Source organism: Diorhabda sublineata, chromosome 6, assembly GCF_026230105.1.
Source record: "Diorhabda sublineata isolate icDioSubl1.1 chromosome 6, icDioSubl1.1, whole genome shotgun sequence".
Lineage (NCBI taxonomy): Eukaryota > Metazoa > Arthropoda > Insecta > Coleoptera > Chrysomelidae > Diorhabda > Diorhabda sublineata.
In genome coordinates this window covers 36,526,479-36,547,416 of record NC_079479.1, presented here as the reverse complement: position 1 = coordinate 36,547,416, position 20,938 = coordinate 36,526,479, and the positions used below count along the sequence as shown (strand labels likewise).

Here is a 20,938-nt window from a genome sequence, read left to right as displayed (position 1 = left end):
ACATTAGATGTTTATTAATCCGTGGCGGAACATCCCCCTCGGTGCGTCGTCCATCGATGTTAATTACAACTGTCCGAAGTGAAAAAAAAAATTTTCCTTTCTAATTTTTATTATTTCGAACCATTTATTTTTCTTTTATTTTAATATTTATTTTTGCCATTCAACAATTTGAACAATAATAAACGGTGCGATTTTGAAAAGAAAAGGTAATACCTAATATACAGGGTGTCCAATTACGAGTTAAAACTATCTGTATGTATATATGGCAAAATACTTATAGTAGAATCATGAAAATTTCTATAATTAGGTTTTCGGATACGATCTTTTTAACTAGAATATTTTCAAAGATGGCCGACTTCCGGTTCTACCGGAAGTCGACTGTAACTTTGTTATTTTATATAGAACGCCCTGTATATTAATACATTTTTGAAATTTACGTGAAATTTTAGTATACTTCTGTCTAAAAACTTTTTTCGAAAAATACATACTTTTTGAGTTATTGAGTTTTTTGTAAAAAATTTGACTCTTATAAATTATTTTTTTACGAGAATACCCTTAAAGATATGAAAATGGTTTTTATTCGGTTGCTTTTAACAAGGCTAGACGTATTTGAATCTATATTGAAAATTTTCTTATTTCATACAGGGTGTGTATAAAAAGTGTTCAAAGTTTAACTTCATAAATTAAATATAGACTACACGTTTATCTCCAAAAAATTAACAGTAGGGTTTAGATATAGGAAAATATATATGAATTTGCCGTATTTTTAACCCCTAAATACATTAAAATTGAAAAAACCGGGTGGTTCTATTTAAAAAAATGAAGAAATTTGATATTTATGAGGTTAAACTTTGAACACTTTTTATACACACCTTGTATAAAATAAACAAATTTTCAACGTGGGCACGAATACGTCTGACTTTGCTAAAAGAAACAGAATAAAAAACATTTTCATATCTTCAAGGGTGTCCTCGTAAAAAAATAATTTATAAGGGTGTGCAACGGTTAAATTTTTTACAAAAAACTCAATAACTCAAAAAGTATGTACTTTTCGAAAAAAGTTTTTAGGCTAAAGCGTACTAAAATTTAACGTAGATTTCAAAAATGTATTAATATACAGGGCGTTCTATTTAAAAAAATAAAGAAATTTGATATTTATGAAGTTAAACTTTGAACACTTTTTATACACACCCTGTATAGAATGAACAATTTTTCAACATAGATTCAAATACGTCTGACTTTGTTTAAAACAACCGAATAAAAACCATTTTCATATCTTTAAAGGGATCTTCGTAAAAAAATAATTTATAAGGGTGTGCAACGGTTAAATTTTTTACAAAAAACTCAATAACTCAAAAAGTATGTATTTTTCGAAAAAAGTTTTTAGACAAAAGTATACTAAAATTTTACGTAGATATCAAAAATGTATTAATATACAAGGCGTTCCATTTAAAAAAATAAAGAAATTTGATATTTATGAAGTTAAACTTTGAACACTTCTTATACACACCCTGTATGAAATAAGAAAATTTTCAACATCAATTCAAATACGTCTGACTTTGCTAAAAGCAACCGAATAGAAACCATTTCCATATCTTCAAGGGTGTCCTCGTAAAAAAATAATTTATAAGGGTCTGCATCGGTTAAATTTTTTACAAAAAACTCAATAACTCAAAAAGTATGTATTTTTCGAAAAAAGTTTTTAGACAAAAGTATACTAAAATTTTACGTAGATTTCAAAAATGTATTAATATACAGGGCGTTCTATTTAAAAAAATAAAGAAATTTGATATTTATAAAGTTAAACTTTTAACACTTTCTATATACACCCTGTATGAAATAAGAAAATTTTCAACATAGATTCAAATACGTCTAACCTTGCTAAAAACAACCGAATAAAAATCATTTTCATATCTTCAAGGGTGTCCTCGTAAAAAAATAATTTATAAGGGTGTGCAACGGTTAAATTTTTTACAAAAAACTCAATAACTCAAAAAGTATGTATTTTTCGAAAAAAGTTTTTAGACAAAAGTATACTAAAATTTTACGTAGATTTCAAAAATGTATTAATATACAAGGCGTTCTATTTAAAAAAATTGAAAAATTTGATATTTATAAAGTTACAACTTTTAACACTTTTTATACACACCCTGTATGAAATAAGAAAATTTTCAACATAGATTCAAACACGTCTAGCCTTGCTAAAAACAACCGAATAAAAATCATTTTCATATCTTTAAGGGTGTCCTCGTAAAAAAATAATTTATAAGGGTGTGCAACGATTAAATTTTTTACAAAAAACTCAATAACTCAAAAAGTATGTATTTTTCAAAAAAAGTTTTTAGACAAAAGTATACTAAAATTTTACGTAGATTTCAAAAATGTATTAATATACAAGGCGTTCTATTTAAAAAAATTGAAAAATTTGATATTTATAAAGTTACAACTTTTAACACTTTTTATACACACCCTGTATGAAATAAGAAAATTTTCAACATAGATTCAAACACGTCTAACCTTGCTAAAAACAACCGAATAAAAATCATTTTCATATCTTTAAGGGTATTCTCGTAAAAAAATAATTTATAAGAGTCAAATTTTTTACAAAAAACTCAATAACTCAAAAAGTATGTATTTTTCGAAAAAAGTTTTTAGACAAAAGTATATTAAAATTTAACATAGATTTCAAAAATGTATTAATATACAGGGTTCTATTCAAAATAACAAAGTTACAGTCGACTTCCGGTAGAACCGGAAGTCGGCCATCTTTGAAAATATTCTAGTTAAAATGATCGTATCGGAAAACCCAAACGTATAAAATTTCACGATTCTACTAAAAGTATTTCGCCGTATACAGATAGTTTTAACTCGTCGTGGGACATCCTGTATAGTTATTCACACTGAAAATTATATTGTACTGATCTTTTACCAAATAAACTTTCAACGACGTACGCGTACTTAAAACCTTGAGCTTCATAATCTTAAATCACGAGTTGTTTAATCCTCACGACAAACACGATCAACACTAAACATAAAAAATTTCCGAAATCCGCGAACGTTAACGAGTCCAAAAGTCCTTCAAACACCAAGTTGACGCTTTAGTTTATTTGAAAAAGTCACACCTTTTTTTTTCAACTTTAACAAACCTTCCAAAACAAACCAAACTATTGAAATTCGTTTTGGAAGTTTTAGAAAATGGATAATTTCATTAAAACCGACAAAATTCAAGCAGCAAATTAGTTTTTTTTCGTATTTTTCGTCCTAATATAAAAATTGATTAACCAAAAAATAAGTTATAGCCTTACAATACATAATAATCATTAAGATAAAATTTTTTTACGGTTCCGACGACCGACGTCGACTCCCATCGTATCATTAATCAACGAAATACGTCATAAAAGTTTCAATAAAAAAAAAAAGAAAAAAAAGTTACGACAATATAAATAATCCGTCTGTGTGCCCTGCGGGCGATAAATTAAGGGCGACCCCGGAGTAATCAGCGACCGACGAACCCCGAACCTTGATTCGCAGCCCTATGTTTCAACTTCCGGTTATTATACCTGCCCGTACCGTGCCCGCAGAAAGGGATGGAAAATATTTTAAATTCATCTTCATAAATCTTTACAAAAGCAATTATTTATTGTATTGTACGCAATTTCGCCGGGCGAATCATATAAAAGGGGGGCTTTTAAATAATCATCAAGTTTTTACTACGAAATGTTACTAAAATGACGAAACGTCGATTCATGCTAAACGTTTTTTTCCCCAATTAAATAATGCGCGGTTCACCGGTCATTTTAAGGCCTTTAAGAGCCTTTTCGAAGGCTCGGGGCCGAAATAATGCCTTTTAAAGAATTCGGAAACACGAAAAAATTAAAAAATTAAAAAACAATATTAATACGTTAGATTTATCAAAAAATATTTTCGAAACGTCGGACCTGGGGCTCGGGGGTATATACCCCGCAAGTTCTTACGTCAATTCCACCCCGAATGAAATCTAATTGTCCCCTAAAACAATTGGTATTAAATCAAAAAAAAATAAATTAAAAAAACGTGATTATTTTTCAATTTCCACACGTTTCTCACAATTTCCGACTGAATATTTTATGTTTTTTTTCTAATTTCGTAGTTTTCCTTCAGTTTAGCGATCAAAAAAATAGTTAGATAAGGTCTATACGGTGGCGGTTCGATATCTACGAAACCAATTTGGCGTCAGTTTGAATATAAAAAAGAAAATTCCTCATTTTACTCAAAATATACCCTCGTAGAAGGGTCGGTAAAATATAGTGACGTTTCTGTCAACCCATTAGTTTAATTAGGGATGAAGGTGCGGTAATTTATTCGCAAGGGTGCTGTATCCAGTAAAAATTTCTGGATAGACGGATAACAAGATTATATTAATTAATAAAAAAAAAATTTAAATTCGCAACTGGAAAAAGTGAAATATTTGGTTGAAAAAATTAATTTTCTCGATGATAAATATTGAAATTGAAATTCTATTTGACGATATTAATGATATCATCGCGTGTTTCGGATTCGTTTTTAATCAAACTCCTCCGTGACATAAATTTCAACACCACCGCGTCCAAACGTTTAAATCGGACTAAAACAATGATAAAATTTTGGAAAAAACTAATTTTTATTTCAATTTATCTACTTTAGGATCCAATATACTTGAACCGGCGACGTTCCTCAAGTTCATCGTACTTTTTACAAGAATCGTCAACCTCCGTAAAATAACTATTAACATAACCTCCAAATATGGCCGTTTTTACTTTGATTTTTTCGATCAAACTCTCTCCGTTGATAATTTTTTACTTTTCCAAGATAGTTAATGGAAATTATCCAAAAAAATCCGACGCCGTCACCTTCCCCGCAGTTGGAACTGTCTTTGTCTTCTTCAGAGCTAGTTTTGAGTCTTATTTGGCTTCGGGTATCATCAAAATTCTGCGAAACATCTCCACGACGTTTATTTTGTTCCCTCCGATCATCCAGTACCATCCCGTCGATTTTCTCCAACGTTTCTGGTGTCTTCATCTCGTTTGGTCGACCATTTCGTTGCCGGAGGTCGTTTAGTCTCGTCTAAACTTTGCTACCGAACATTTTACGAAGGATCCATCTCACCAAGAGTAAAATCTAGTTGTTGGACTAAATGTTGTTTCCTTGTTTCACTGAAAACTTTCAAACTTGAATTTACCACCATCTCTAGGTCAGATCAAGTATTTCCGAAAGCATTTTCTTAGATCTCGTGGCTATTATCCAAATGCGACAATTTTTGCTTGATTTATTCGATCATTTTGTTGATAATTTTTTCTTTTCCAAGATATTCAATGGAAATTTTCCAAAAAAACCCGACGCCGTCAACGTACCTGCAGTTGGAACTGTCTTTGTCTTCTTCAGAGCTAGTTTTGAGTCTTATTTGGCTTCGGGTATCATCAAAATTCTGCGAAACATCTCCACGACGTTTATTTTGTTCCATCCGATCACCCAGTCTGGTGTCTTAACCTCATTTGGTCGACCATTTCGTTGCTGGTGTCTTCCCAGGTCGTTCAGTCTCGTCTAAACTTTGCTACCGAACATTTTACGAAGGATCCATCTCACCAAGAGTAAAATCTAGTTGTTGGACTAAATGTTGTTTCCTTGTTTCACTGAAAACTTTCAAACTTGAATTTACCACCATCTCTAGGTCAGATCAAGTATTTCCGAAAGCATTTTCTTAGATCTCGTGGCTATTATCCAAATGCGACAATTTTTGCTTGATTTATTCGATCATTTTGTTGATAATTTTTTCTTTTCCAAGATATTCAATGGAAATTTTCCAAAAAAACCCGACGCCGTCAACGTACCTGCAGTTGGAACTGTCTTTGTCTTCTTCAGAGCTAGTTTTGAGTCTTATTTGGCTTCGGGTATCATCAAAATTCTGCGAAACATCTCCACGACGTTTATTTTGTTCCATCCGATCACCCAGTCTGGTGTCTTAACCTCATTTGGTCGACCATTTCGTTGCTGGTGTCTTCCCAGGTCGTTCAGTCTCGTCTAAACTTTGCTACCGAACATTTTACGAAGGATCCATCTCACCAAGAGTAAAATCTAGTTGTTGGACTAAATGTTGTTTCCTTGTTTCACTGAAAACTTTCAAACTTGAATTTACCACCATCTCTAGGTCAGATCAAGTATTTCCGAAAGCATTTTCTTAGATCTCGTGGCTATTATCCAAATGCGACAATTTTTGCTTGATTTATTCGATCATTTTGTTGATAATTTTTTCTTTTCCAAGATATTCAATGGAAATTTTCCAAAAAAACCCGACGCCGTCAACGTACCTGCAGTTGGAACTGTCTTTGTCTTCTTCAGAGCTAGTTTTGAGTCTTATTTGGCTTCGGGTATCATCAAAATTCTGCGAAACATCTCCACGACGTTTATTTTGTTCCATCCGATCACCCAGTCTGGTGTCTTAACCTCATTTGGTCGACCATTTCGTTGCTGGTGTCTTCCCAGGTCGTTCAGTCTCGTCTAAACTTTGCTACCGAACATTTTACGAAGGATCCATCTCACCAAGAGTAAAATCTAGTTGTTGGACTAAATGTTGTTTCCTTGTTTCACTGAAAACTTTCAAACTTGAATTTACCACCATCTCTAGGTCAGATCAAGTATTTCCGAAAGCATTTTCTTAGATCTCGTGGCTATTATCCAAATGCGACAATTTTTGCTTGATTTATTCGATCATTTTGTTGATAATTTTTTCTTTTCCAAGATATTCAATGGAAATTTTCCAAAAAAACCCGACGCCGTCAACGTACCTGCAGTTGGAACTGTCTTTGTCTTCTTCAGAGCTAGTTTTGAGTCTTATTTGGCTTCGGGTATCATCAAAATTCTGCGAAACATTTCCACTACGTTTATTTTGTTCCATCCGATCACCCAGTCTGGTGTCTTAACCTCATTTGGTCGACCATTTCGTTGCTGGTGTCTTCCCAAGTCGTTCAGTCTCGTCTAAACTTTGCTACCGAACATTTTACGAAGGATCCATCTCACCAAGAGTAAAATCTAGTTGTTGGACTAAAAGTTGTTTCTTTGTTTTACTGAAAACTTTCAAACTTGAATTTACCACCATCTCTAGGTCAGATCAAGTATTTCCGAAAGCATCTTCTTAGATCTCGTGGTTATAATGGAAGCTGCTTGGAAAAACAAAAGTCGGGAAGAGGAATTGGACTGGGGATGTGTTAAAATTATCAAATATAATCAATAGACGGAGGAATTACTAGATCGGCGTCCCAGACCGAACCAGATGGTCTAGGTTAAGATATGATTACGTAGAGCGGTACTAAATGTTGATGACGAAGATATTTAGGTCATAACTCGCGTTGGAATGCCTTTATAACCCTTCAAAGTACTAAAAGAAAGTTTTATTTTTTGAAATCGTATAATTATTAATATTATCATTCGTAGTTATGCAAGACCCTACTGATATGGTACGGTGGTTTCCCTTAAATAGGAATTATCACTAAAACCGAGTTCACGATACAGAGATAGGCCAACTGACACGTCCGCCAGCTGTTGCGAGCGACAGAAATTATATAAACACAGCTAAAAAAAAAAAAAAAAACCCTCCGGTTCTATATATCCGAGTAAACTTTTTAGTTTTTAAACAATTATCGTCGGATATACTTACCTTGAAAATAACTTTTTGTACGTAAATAACTGACCGACAGTCTTAGTATCGAAAGCCTATCGAGTTTGGAAAGTATATTTTGTTCGAAAGGTAATAAACTCGCTAAAGTATCCAGCTCGGCGTTCAGTCTCTCTCGGTGTCTTTTGCTTGGATTACTTTTTGTCACGCCATCTTTCGGAGTCGGTTTCAAACTGCAACGAAACAAAAGAATCATCACTGACGCGTCAGAAATGTCAAACAATCGATTCTCGAATAAAAAATCGATACTTTGGTATTTTTAAAAAGTTTTTATTCGATTTTTTCCAATCTAGTTATTAAAAATACAAAACCAAGGATTTATTTTTGTTTCTATTCGACATCACGATATAAATACCGATTAGAACGAGACGGAAAACGTAAATTGCACTTCTGGGAAACGACGACGTCAATTTATTATTGTGGTTAGGTATTCCATAATTATCCTGTAATCATATATTGTTTCAACTACTAACGACAAGGTTGTTTCGGTATTAATACAAAACACACATCGAAGCTTTTAATTTGTTTATTTCGATGTCACGTCATCGCGCGCCATCTACGTTTTTAACAACAACAGTCACCGACAGGCCTGTCAAACTTTCCGCTCGGACCATAGATAAAAGTTTGCGAGTTTAGATCTAAAAGATTGAACACGGAACACGTTTTTCCATCAATACGATCTGTCAATTTATTTAGTTTTGTGAACGGAATTGTTTTACGAAAATGACAGTTCATGCAAATGGCGGAGACGGACGAATCTACTAGTCGTCGATTTTGATTCGAATTTGATTCCAAAAAAAATGGAAATTACGTAGTTATATCTATAAAAAACAATGAATTACAGAGGTGGATTCTTAATAAAGAAAAATACTAAGAAATATCGTATACAGAAAATGAGATATATTTCAGTTGTTTTAACACTTCAAAATATGTTTGGTTCGCACTATATATATGAACACAGTTTGTATCCATGACCTACCTATATATAAAACAAAAATCGCAGTTCGTGTACGGTTTTTGTTTTGCGTGTCTGTGAATTCTCGCCTTTCACGCATCATCCTACAAGGCGATTCGATAAAATTACGACGAAAATCATGTCGGAAACTAACAACAACTTATATATTATAACAAATCTCCCTCGTATGTTGTATTACGTATACTAGAAATACCTCGACGTGCAAACACTTTCATTCATTCATTGTATTTATTTTCATGACTGGAAACTATTTTCTTGATCATCGTGCATTATCTGAATCACGATAATATCAAAATTAACCAATTTTCGGATTGATCACGTGAAAATACGTCAAATAATTGTTGAATAAGACTCAAATCAAGTTAAAACACGGGTAAAAATTGATTATTAATGAATTATGAGCTTGTAATCTAATTTTTAAATATTAAGATGTTTGTCCTATGTTACAATTGTTACAAAGTACTTGTTTTATGTTGTTTGTTTGAAATGGTGTTAAATTTTTTAATGCAGGCATCGATTTTTTATTAAAATTTACAATTAAACTTATCTAAAAACCACCCCTAATCGAAAAATACCTAAAAAATGACACCTAACCTCAAAAATTCAAATAAATATGAATAATTCAAGAAAAATTCCAAAACAGTTGACTAATTAACTGAAATTATAAATAAAAGAATAATTAGATAGTGTAAGAATGTAAATATAAACAGGGCGGTTCAAAAAAACCCACCGTATTCAAGACGAAAGGCGTTGAATTTGATACACGTTTTACATCGACTGATGATTCTTTTGGTGCTCATTGTATACAAAATTTGAGTACATTTTGATCAAAAATATGTAATTTAATGAATAATAATGTTTCGCATATAAAATTATTGTTGATTGAACGTCGTAATTATCAATGAATGACAGTTTTTCGCGGTAAACTCGGAAAAAATGTTTTTGTCTAGTAAAATTCGAAGTTTTATAATTTTGGGTTGTATTGGGGGGTCTTAGGATGAAACAAAACAACAGTTTGAGTCCCGGAACTGCAGTACATGATGATCGAATCGTTGATTTTCGGATAAGTACCGGGTTTCTGTATATTATAGTACAGGCAATCAAGTTCAAAATTAGTGTCAAGCCTCCGAATTCTTTAATGCATCACCGATTTACATGAAAATTTGGAATTGAGCTCAACTTACCCTCCATATCGAGATCAACGTGGTAGCGAGGTGTACAAATTGTTTTTATAGGGTGAAAACAACCCCTTATCGAAAAATACCGATATCATAGTTTTTTCTACTTTTTTTCAATTCAAATGTTTTTCGTTTATGCAGCATGAATATCTTAATATATTGTATAACAAGTAATTTATATATTTTTGATGTATCAACCCTTAAAAATCCTTAAAAACTACCCTATAATATAAGAAAAGTTTTTTAACGATTTAAAAAGTTGAAATTTCGTTTTTACTGTGAAAAATTCATAATATTTTAATAAATTTTTATTATTCAACCCTTTAAAAACTACCCCTTTGCAGAGAATGAAATAAAAATAAATCTAACGACTGCCAACTTTAAGATTTTGCGCGTTTTTTTTGATATTAAAATTTTTTCTTTCTATTTAAAATAGTTTTTAATTGTCTACCCTTAAAAACCACCCTTTTACCAAGATTATAAGTATATCATCTCATGGTATTCTCAATTGTACTTAAAATCAACAGAAAAAAATCCACGCGCTAAAATTTGAAAGTTTTTCGTATCATAAAATTCACAAAAAAAATTTCAAATTTTTGTTTTTTATATAACTCCTTTAATTTTGAAGTTATCACATTTTACAAAAAACCATTTTAAAGGTAATTTTCAGGGCTACAAGTCTATGTATGATAAGATGGCTTAAGACTTTTCGTATTTTATTAATAAAGGGTCAAAGGGTTGTGGATCAGCAATTTTAGATATATAATGATAAATTGATTTGGTTATAACTCCGTCAATTTTTGTGCTAAAAAAAAAATAAAAAAAGAAAAATAATCTACATAAAAAATACTTTAATTTGACTGGTTATTTATTTTTGTATTTCTTATATTTATAGAGAAAAATTGAGGAGAAAAAAAATTTTTGAAAAAATTGAAAAAAAATATTATTTAATGCTGATTTTCTTCAAAATTATGCTTTTGTAATCAACCAAATTTTCGAATGTCGTAAATAACATCCAAATAAAGTATTTGGTACAAGGAAAAAGTTTAATTTTGATTTTCAATAAAATGGCGATAGTTTTAGTACAATTTTTTTTTAACTTTAACTATTTTACATCATATCTCGTTAAAATTTTAGTCGTAACGACTTTTATCAATAGTCATTCGAAAGGTCTTTTTAAGCTCTTCAAAAAGTATTTTATAACTTTTTTTCGAAAAATGCACCGTTTTCCAGTTATTTGAGGTTAAATACTCAATTACGTGAAACAAAATCTATTAAAATATCTATAACTCGCTTTAGGTAAAACATTAAATATTCAAAATATAGTTTAATTCCTTCGTTTTTTTATAAGCTTCATTTTTGTTCATAAAAATTTTTTCGATAAAACGCACCATTACAGAGTTATACGTAAAAAACTATTAAAAAAATCAGTTTTTTCAACGAAATTTTTCAAATGCGAATAACTCAAAAACTATTAATCTGACGAAAAATTTTCATACGAGATTTTTTACTTTAAATACACTAATATTTCGATTTCTGGAGTTATTTTGGGTGAAAAAGTTCAAATAAATCGGTAATGGACTAAACAATTCTGAAGGAAAATGCTTGAATATTAAATCTTTTGTTTTCGGGTGTTTTAGATTTTAATTTAGTGGTAAAATCGACGGACCAATTATTTAATTAATAAATAAAAAAATATTTTCGTGTTCCACAAAATCGACAACAAAAATTAACGATAATTCAAGACCTGCAGATTTGAATTGTACGATAGAAATATTCCTCCAGGTGAAGATCGACCGTCGGAAGTGACCGTCAAAAGCTATCCAAATCTCCTTCCTATCCACTATCTAATATCTCCTTTGTCCATCGTTATTTCCACTTCCTTCCATCGCTATAAAAGCCGCAGCAGCACACCACCAGATTCTAAATACACCCCCGACCCATACAGAAGAATTGTCGCCATCAGTAACCTCCGCGGATCTCAACGATCTGTATCGTGATTACGGTTTTTGAACAGTCAGGGAATAGTCGGTGAATAGTGTACTGTAGAGAAGATTTCCCGGTAAGAATTGCAGTTTTCACAAACCAACTTTATGTTTCGATCAAAATTTTTGTATTGCGCGTTGTTTTATCAACGTTTTCTGCATCTAAAGTTTCGTTCTAAGCTCGAATCGAGTTTTTTTGGAAAAAAGGGGTTGTTTAAATTAATATTTCACATGTTGTAGTCCGTTATGGTTCGAAATGCATATATACCCGACGGGATTTTAATAAATAACAATTTGCGTCTTCATCGAGGAATATAATCTTGATCAATATTTATGGAAAAATAATAATCATGACTTAGTGGCGAAGAGTATGTCACGTTTTCTTTGATCTCGCGGTGATTTTACACCTGGAATTTGCATAAAAAACTACATATTACTGCCGTATTGGAGATGAATTGCATCCGAACTATCAATTTCCAATAATCATATGAATAATCTGTTGTATTCGATCTGTAATCGTGTGAATTGATTATATTTCCACAAATTTGGATTTTTTTTATAATCGTAGTAAGTAATTATCGATGCGAAATTTGTCTTTTGGATTTGAATAAAAACAAACAAAGTTTTAAATCTGGTCCAAGTTAACAAGTCGATTTTGAACCTTCATATTTTCGAAACTAATTAAAATCGAATCGTTAAATTTTGACATTTCATAGAATATTTTCTTACGAATAAAAAGACGTTTTATTCAAATCTCTGGATGAAGTAGTTCGAAAGATATGACGAATATTAGGAGGTCATGTCATTTTTAGCGAAAGTTATCGAAAACGCAAAAGTCGATTTTGAACCCTCATATTTTCGAAACTAATAAGAATCGAATCGTTAAATTTTGACATTTCATAGAATATTTTCTTACGAATAAAAAGACGTTTTATTCAAATCTCTGGATGAAGTAGTTCGAAAGATATGACGAATATTAGGAGGTCATGTCATTTTTAGCGAAAGTTATCGAAAACGCAAAAGTCGATTTTGAACCCTCATATTTTCGAAACTAATAAGAATCGAATCGTTAAATTTTGACATTTCATAGAATAATTTCTTACGAATAAAAAGACGTTTTATTCAAATCTCTGGATGAAGTAGTTCGAAAGATATGTCGAATATTAGGAGGTCATGTCATTTTTAGCGAAAGTTATCGAAAACGCAAAAGTCGATTTTGAACCCTCATATTTTCGAAACTAATAAGAATCGAATCGTTAAATTTTGACATTTCATAGAATAATTTCTTACGAATAAAAAGACGTTTTATTCAAATCTCTAGATGGAGTAGTTCGAAAGATATGTCGAATATTAGGAGGTCATGTCATTTTTAGCGAAAGTTATCGAAAACGCAAAAGTCGATTTTGAACCCTCATATTTTCGAAACTAACAGGAATCGAATCGCTAAATTTTGATATTTTATAGAATATTTTCTTACGAATAAAAAGACGTTTTATTCAAATCTCTGGATGAAGTAGTTCGAAAGATATGTCGAATATTAGGAGGTCATGTCATTTTTAGCGAAAGTTATCGAAAACGCAAAAGTCGATTTTGAACCCTCATATTTTCGAAACTAATAAGAATCGAATCGTTAAATTTTGACATTTCATAGAATAATTTCTTACGAATAAAAAGACGTTTTATTCAAATCTCTAGATGGAGTAGTTCGAAAGATATGTCGAATATTAGGAGGTCATGTCATTTTTAGCGAAAGTTATCGAAAACGCAAAAGTCGATTTTGAACCCTCATATTTTCGAAACTAACAGGAATCGAATCGCTAAATTTTGATATTTTATAGAATATTTTCTTACGAATAAAAAGACGTTTTATTCAAATCTCTGGATGAAGTAGTTCGAAAGATATGTCGAATATTAGGAGGTCATGTCATTTTTAGCGAAAGTTAACGAAAACGCAAAAGTCGATTTTGAACCCTCATATTTTCGAAACTAACAAGAATCGAATCGTTAAATTTTGACATTTCATAGAATAATTTCTTACGAATAAAAAGACGTTTTATTCAAATCTCTGGATGAAGTAGTTCGAAAGATATGTCGAATATTAGGAGGTCATGTCATTTTTAGCGAAAGTTATCGAAAACGCAAAAGTCGATTTTGAACCCTCATATTTTCGAAACTAATAAGAATCGAATCGTTAAATTTTGACATTTCATAGAATATTTTCTTACGAATAAAAAGACGTTTTATTCAAATCTCTAGATGGAGTAGTTTAAAAGTTATGACGAATATTAGGAGGTCATGTCATTTTAAGCGAAAGTTAACGAAAACGCAAAAGTCGATTTTGAACCCTCATATTTTCGAAACTAACAGGAATCGAATCGCTAAATTTTGATATTTTATAGAATATTTTCTTACGAATAAAAAGACGTTTTATTCAAATCTCTGGATGAAGTAGTTCGAAAGATATTACGAATATTAGGAGGTCATGTCATTTTTAACGAAAGTTATCGAAAACGCAAAAGTCGATTTTGAACCCTCATATTTTCGAAACTAATAAGAATCGAATCGTTAAATTTTGACATTTCATAGAATATTTTCTTACGAATAAAAAGACGTTTTATTCAAATCTCTAGATGGAGTAGTTTAAAAGTTATGACGAATATTAGGAGGTCATGTCATTTTAAGCGAAAGTTAACGAAAACGCAAAAGTCGATTTTGAACCCTCATATTTTCGAAACTAACAGGAATCGAATCGTTAAATTTTGACATTTCATAGAATAATTTCTTACGAATAAAAAGACGTTTTATTCAAATCTCTAGATGGAGTAGTTCGAAAGATATTACGAATATTAGGAGGTCATGTCATTTTTAGCGAAAGTTAACGAAAACGCAAAAGTCGATTTTGAACCCTCATATTTTCGAAACTAACAGGAATCGAATCGCTAAATTTTGATATTTTATAGAATATTTTCTTACGAATAAAAAGACGTTTTATTCAAATCTCTGGATGAAGTAGTTCGAAAGATATTACGAATATTAGGAGGTCATGTCATTTTTAACGAAAGTTATCGAAAACGCAAAAGTCGATTTTGAACCCTCATATTTTCGAAACTAATAAGAATCGAATCGTTAAATTTTGACATTTCATAGAATATTTTCTTACGAATAAAAAGACGTTTTATTCAAATCTCTAGATGGAGTAGTTTAAAAGTTATGACGAATATTAGGAGGTCATGTCATTTTAAGCGAAAGTTAACGAAAACGCAAAAGTCGATTTTGAACCCTCATATTTTCGAAACTAACAGGAATCGAATCGTTAAATTTTGACATTTCATAGAATATTTTCTTACGAATAAAAAGACGTTTTATTCAAATCTCTGGATGAAGTAGTTTAAAAGTTATGACGAATATTAGGAGGTCATGTCATTTTAAGCGAAAGTTAACGAAAACGCAAAAGTCGATTTTGAACCCTCATATTTTCGAAACTAACAGGAATCGAATCGTTAAATTTTGACATTTCATAGAATAATTTCTTACGAATAAAAAGACGTTTTATTCAAATCTCTAGATGGAGTAGTTCGAAAGATATTACGAATATTAGGAGGTCATGTCATTTTTAGCGAAAGTTAACGAAAACGCAAAAGTCGATTTTGAACCCTCATATTTTCGAAACTAACAGGAATCGAATCGCTAAATTTTGATATTTTATAGAATATTTTCTTACGAATAAAAAGACGTTTTATTCAAATCTCTGGATGAAGTAGTTCGAAAGATATTACGAATATTAGGAGGTCATGTCATTTTTAACGAAAGTTATCGAAAACGCAAAAGTCGATTTTGAACCCTCATATTTTCGAAACTAATAAGAATCGAATCGTTAAATTTTGACATTTCATAGAATATTTTCTTACGAATAAAAAGACGTTTTATTCAAATCTCTAGATGGAGTAGTTCGAAAGATATGTCGAATATTAGGAGGTCATGTCATTTTTAACGAAAGTTATCGAAAACGCAAAAGTCGATTTTGAACCCTCATATTTTCGAAACTAATAAGAATCGAATCGTTAAATTTTGACATTTCATAGAATATTTTCTTACGAATAAAAAGACGTTTTATTCAAATCTCTAGATGGAGTAGTTTAAAAGTTATGACGAATATTAGGAGGTCATGTCATTTTAAGCGAAAGTTAACGAAAACGCAAAAGTCGATTTTGAACCCTCATATTTTCGAAACTAACAGGAATCGAATCGTTAAATTTTGACATTTCATAGAATATTTTCTTACGAATAAAAAGACGTTTTATTCAAATCTCTGGATGAAGTAGTTTAAAAGTTATGACGAATATTAGGAGGTCATGTCATTTTAAGCGAAAGTTATCGGAAACGCAAAAGTCGATTTTGAACCCTCATATTTTCGAAACTAACAGGAATCGAATCGTTAAATTTTGACATTTCATAGAATATTTTCTTACGAATAAAAAGACGTTTTATTCAAATCTCTGGATGAAGTAGTTCGAAAGATATGTCGAATATTAGGAGGTCATGTCATTTTTAGCGAAAGTTATCGAAAACGCAAAAGTCGATTTTGAACCCTCATATTTTCGAAACTAATAAGAATCGAATCGTTAAATTTTGACATTTCATAGAATAATTTCTTACGAATAAAAAGACGTTTTATTCAAATCTCTAGATGGAGTAGTTTAAAAGTTATGACGAATATTAGGAGGTCATGTCATTTTTAGCGAAAGTTAACGAAAACGCAAAAGTCGATTTTGAACCCTCATATTTTCGAAACTAACAAGAATCGAATCGTTAAATTTTGACATTTCATAGAATAATTTCTTACGAATAAAAAGACGTTTTATTCAAATCTCTGGATGAAGTAGTTCGAAAGATATGTCGAATATTAGGAGGTCATGTCATTTTTAGCGAAAGTTATCGAAAACGCAAAAGTCGATTTTGAACCCTCATATTTTCGAAACTAATAAGAATCGAATCGTTAAATTTTGACATTTCATAGAATATTTTCTTACGAATAAAAAGACGTTTTATTCAAATCTCTAGATGGAGTAGTTTAAAAGTTATGACGAATATTAGGAGGTCATGTCATTTTAAGCGAAAGTTAACGAAAACGCAAAAGTCGATTTTGAACCCTCATATTTTCGAAACTAACAGGAATCGAATCGTTAAATTTTGACATTTCATAGAATATTTTCTTACGAATAAAAAGACGTTTTATTCAAATCTCTGGATGAAGTAGTTTAAAAGTTATGACGAATATTAGGAGGTCATGTCATTTTAAGCGAAAGTTATCGGAAACGCAAAAGTCGATTTTGAACCCTCATATTTTCGAAACTAATAAGAATCGAATCGTTAAATTTTGACATTTCATAGAATATTTTCTTACGAATAAAAAGACGTTTTATTCAAATCTCTGGATGAAGTAGTTCGAAAGATATTACGAATATTAGGAGGTCATGTCATTTTAAGCGAAAGTTATCGAAAACGCAAAAGTCGATTTTGAACCCTCATATTTTCGAAACTAACAGGAATCGAATCGCTAAATTTTGATATTTTATAGAATATTTTCTTACGAATAAAAAGACGTTTTATTCAAATCTCTAGATGGAGTAGTTTAAAAGTTATGACGAATATTAGGAAGTCATGTCAATTTTAGCGAAAGTTATCGAAAACGCAAAAGTCGATTTTGAACCCTCATATTTTCGAAACTAATAAGAATCGAATCGTTAAATTTTGACATTTCATAGAATAATTTCTTACGAATAAAAAGACGTTTTATTCAAATCTCTAGATGGAGTAGTTCGAAAGATATGTCGAATATTAGGAGGTCATGTCATTTTTAGCGAAAGTTAACGAAAACGCAAAAGTCGATTTTGAACCCTCATATTTTCGAAACTAACAGGAATCGAATCGCTAAATTTTGATATTTTATAGAATATTTTCTTACGAATAAAAAGACGTTTTATTCAAATCTCTAGATGGAGTAGTTTAAAAGTTATGACGAATATTAGGAGGTCATGTCATTTTTAGCGAAAGTTAACGAAAACGCAAAAGTCGATTTTGAACCCTCATATTTTCGAAACTAACAAGAATCGAATCGTTAAATTTTGACATTTCATAGAATAATTTCTTACGAATAAAAAGACGTTTTATTAAAATCTCTAGATGGAGTAGTTCGAAAGATATTACGAATATTAGGAGTTCCCGTAATCGGATTTAAATTTTATCAATCCATATAGAACAATATTTTCTGAACGGATAGTTATTTCATGTTTTCCACATACTCGAGTAGGCCGACTATGTACTACTGAACATCCACACATCTCCTAATCAAACATCGTACCAGTCGTGGGTACGATTTACGATCCCAGACCGTACCGCGCTTGATAATAACTTTTTCCAAAAAATAAAAAGTCCGGCCCGCTTACTGTTAATGGGTTTTTAAGTGAAATCGGGAGGTTTAATCTGTCACATTATCTATAAACCGTATCTAAAAGAGAAAATACCGGTACAACAGCATCAAGCAACGGTAGCGCGTATCTCGTACTACCCGACGAATCGTCTCACGAAATTTTCTATTTATTATATCGGTTAAACTGTCATCCGTTCAAGTGACAAAACTTACACCGAATAAACCGCTCGAACGTTGTCTCCCATTAATGATATTGCTATTCAAATATTCCGTCTAATTACTAAATAAAAACACCACAACATAACCTTATTTATTCTTCTTCTTTTATATAAAATAATTAGTCTAGTTTCTTCGGTTATACGTCCACTTGATTTGATATACTATAGATTAAAGTAGGAATTAGATTTTCGGTAACTAGTACTGACTAAAAAGCTTTTCCATTTCGTTCGTTTTCCATAATCTACACACGCGAAATAATAATTGTAGTATTAAATTTCTCTGTTTAGATATACGGCTTCATTAATAATTTTGGAATTATTTGACAGAACAACGAAATTAGAAGCGTGAAATTTTTATTTCGCTGTTCCGTGCTCTAAATTCCGACGTAGATATGCCTACTTCTAACGTCGGCGCAACATTTGATAAATTACTTTTAATTGTCGATAATATTTCGAAATAAGCAACGTCCTAACTTCCATAAAAAATCATTTGCTAGTTTTAAAATCGAATTTGTGTGTGTGTAGTGGTTATTTTAAGTAACTACTCCATCTCTAGTTTATGTCACCATCTCTAGTTTATGTCACGTACTTCTAAGATGGTTTTCGTACTTAATTCGAATTTATAATAGATTGAAACCAACCTCAAAAACCATGGTTTCTTCATGATTTGGGTTTTTATAGCAAAATTTTCGGTTTTTATAGCTAATTTTTGGGATTTTCTAGCTAATTTTCGGGTTTGTTATTGATAATTGATTGAAACCAACCTCAAAAACCTTGGTTTCTTCATGATTTGGGTTTTTATAGCTAATTTTTGGGTTTTTATAGCTAATTTTTCGGTTTTTATAGCTAATTTTTGGGATTTTCTAGCTAATTTTTGGGTTTGTTATTGATAATTGATTGAAACCAACCTCAAAAACCTTGGTTTCTTCATGATTTGGGTTTTTATAGCTAATTTTTGGGTTTTTATAGCTAATTTTTCGGTTTTTATAGCTAATTTTTGGGATTTTCTAGCTAATTTTTGGGTTTGTTATTGATAATTGATTGAAACCAACCTCAAAAACCTTGGTTTCTTCATGATTTGGGTTTTTATAGCAAAATTTTCGGTTTTTATAGCTAATTTTTGGGATTTTCTAGCTAATTTTTGGGTTTGTTATTGATAATTGATTGAAACCAACCTCAAAAACCTTGGTTTCTTCATGATTTGGGTTTTTATAGCTAATTTTTGGGTTTTTATAGCTAATTTTTCGGTTTTTATAGCTAATTTTTGGGATTTTCTAGCTAATTTTTGGGTTTGTTATTGATAATTGATTGAAACCAACCTCAAAAACCTTGGTTTCTTCATGATTTGGGTTTTTATAGCAAAATTTTCGGTTTTTATAGCTAATTTTTGGGATTTTCTAGCTAATTTTTGGGTTTGTTATTGATAATTGATTGAAACCAACCTCAAAAACCTTGGTTTCTTCATGATTTGGGTTTTTATAGCAAAATTTTCGGTTTTTATAGCTAATTTTTGGGATTTTCTAGCTAATTTTTGGGTTTGTTATTGATAATTGATTGAAACCAACCTCAAAAACCTTGGTTTCTTCATGATTTGGGGTTTTATAGCAAAATTTTCGGTTTTTATAGCTAATTTTTGGGTTTTTCTAGCTACTTTTTGAGTTTTCAGAGCTAATTTTTGGGTTTTTATAGCTAATTTTTGGGTTTTTTAGATAATTTTTGGGTTTTTCTAGTTAATTTTTGAGTTTTATAGCTATTTTTTGGGTTTTAAGAGCTATATTTTGGGTTTTAGAGCTAATTGTTTGGTTTTTATAGCTACTCTTTGGGTTTTTATAGCTAATTTTTGGGTTTTCATGAAATTAGCTATAAAACCCGAAAATTAGCTATAAAAACCAAACAATTAGCTCTAAAACCCAAAAAATAGCTAAAAAAACCCAAAAAATAGCTATAAAACTCAAAAATTAGCTAGAAAACCCCAAAAATTAGCTAGAAAACCCCAAAAATTAGCTAAAAAACCCAAAAATTAGCTATAAAACCCAAAAATTATCTAGAAAAACCCAAAAGTTAGCTATAAAACTCAAAAGTTTGATAGAAAAACCCAAAAACTAGCTATAAAAACCCAAATCTTGAAGGAACCAAGGTTTTTGAGGTTGGTTTCAATCAATTATCAATAACAAACCCAAAAATTAGCTATAAAAACCCAAAAATTCGAGTGATTATACCTCGTATATTGATCTGGGAGTGAATATTCACCAATTTTGATGGGAACTGGATTTGATTTGATCGTTTTGTAATGTATACAATTCGTAGAACAAAACAATGTATGAAATTATACGACGAAATGACTCCCTTTAGAGAATACTAACTTTCCATATCAATTTCGCAATAATAGACATAAGAATAATTGTCGTGAATCCATTATTATGAAAAAATAATTGCGAATAATTTGAAAATTGTAATAATATGT

The 20,938-nt window shown here is 30.8% G+C and overlaps 1 protein-coding gene across 1 annotated transcript in view; it reads right to left on the bottom strand.

The window, feature by feature from the left end:
- Nucleotides 1-20,938, bottom strand: part of LOC130445458 (aryl hydrocarbon receptor protein 1) — a 107,286-nt gene that overhangs the window by 58,799 nt on the left and 27,549 nt on the right. Inside the window, exon 2 of the mRNA XM_056781076.1 lies at nucleotides 7,670-7,860. Within this exon, the coding sequence (XP_056637054.1) occupies nucleotides 7,670-7,860 (191 nt within the window). The remainder of the gene's footprint in view (nucleotides 1-7,669; nucleotides 7,861-20,938) is intronic.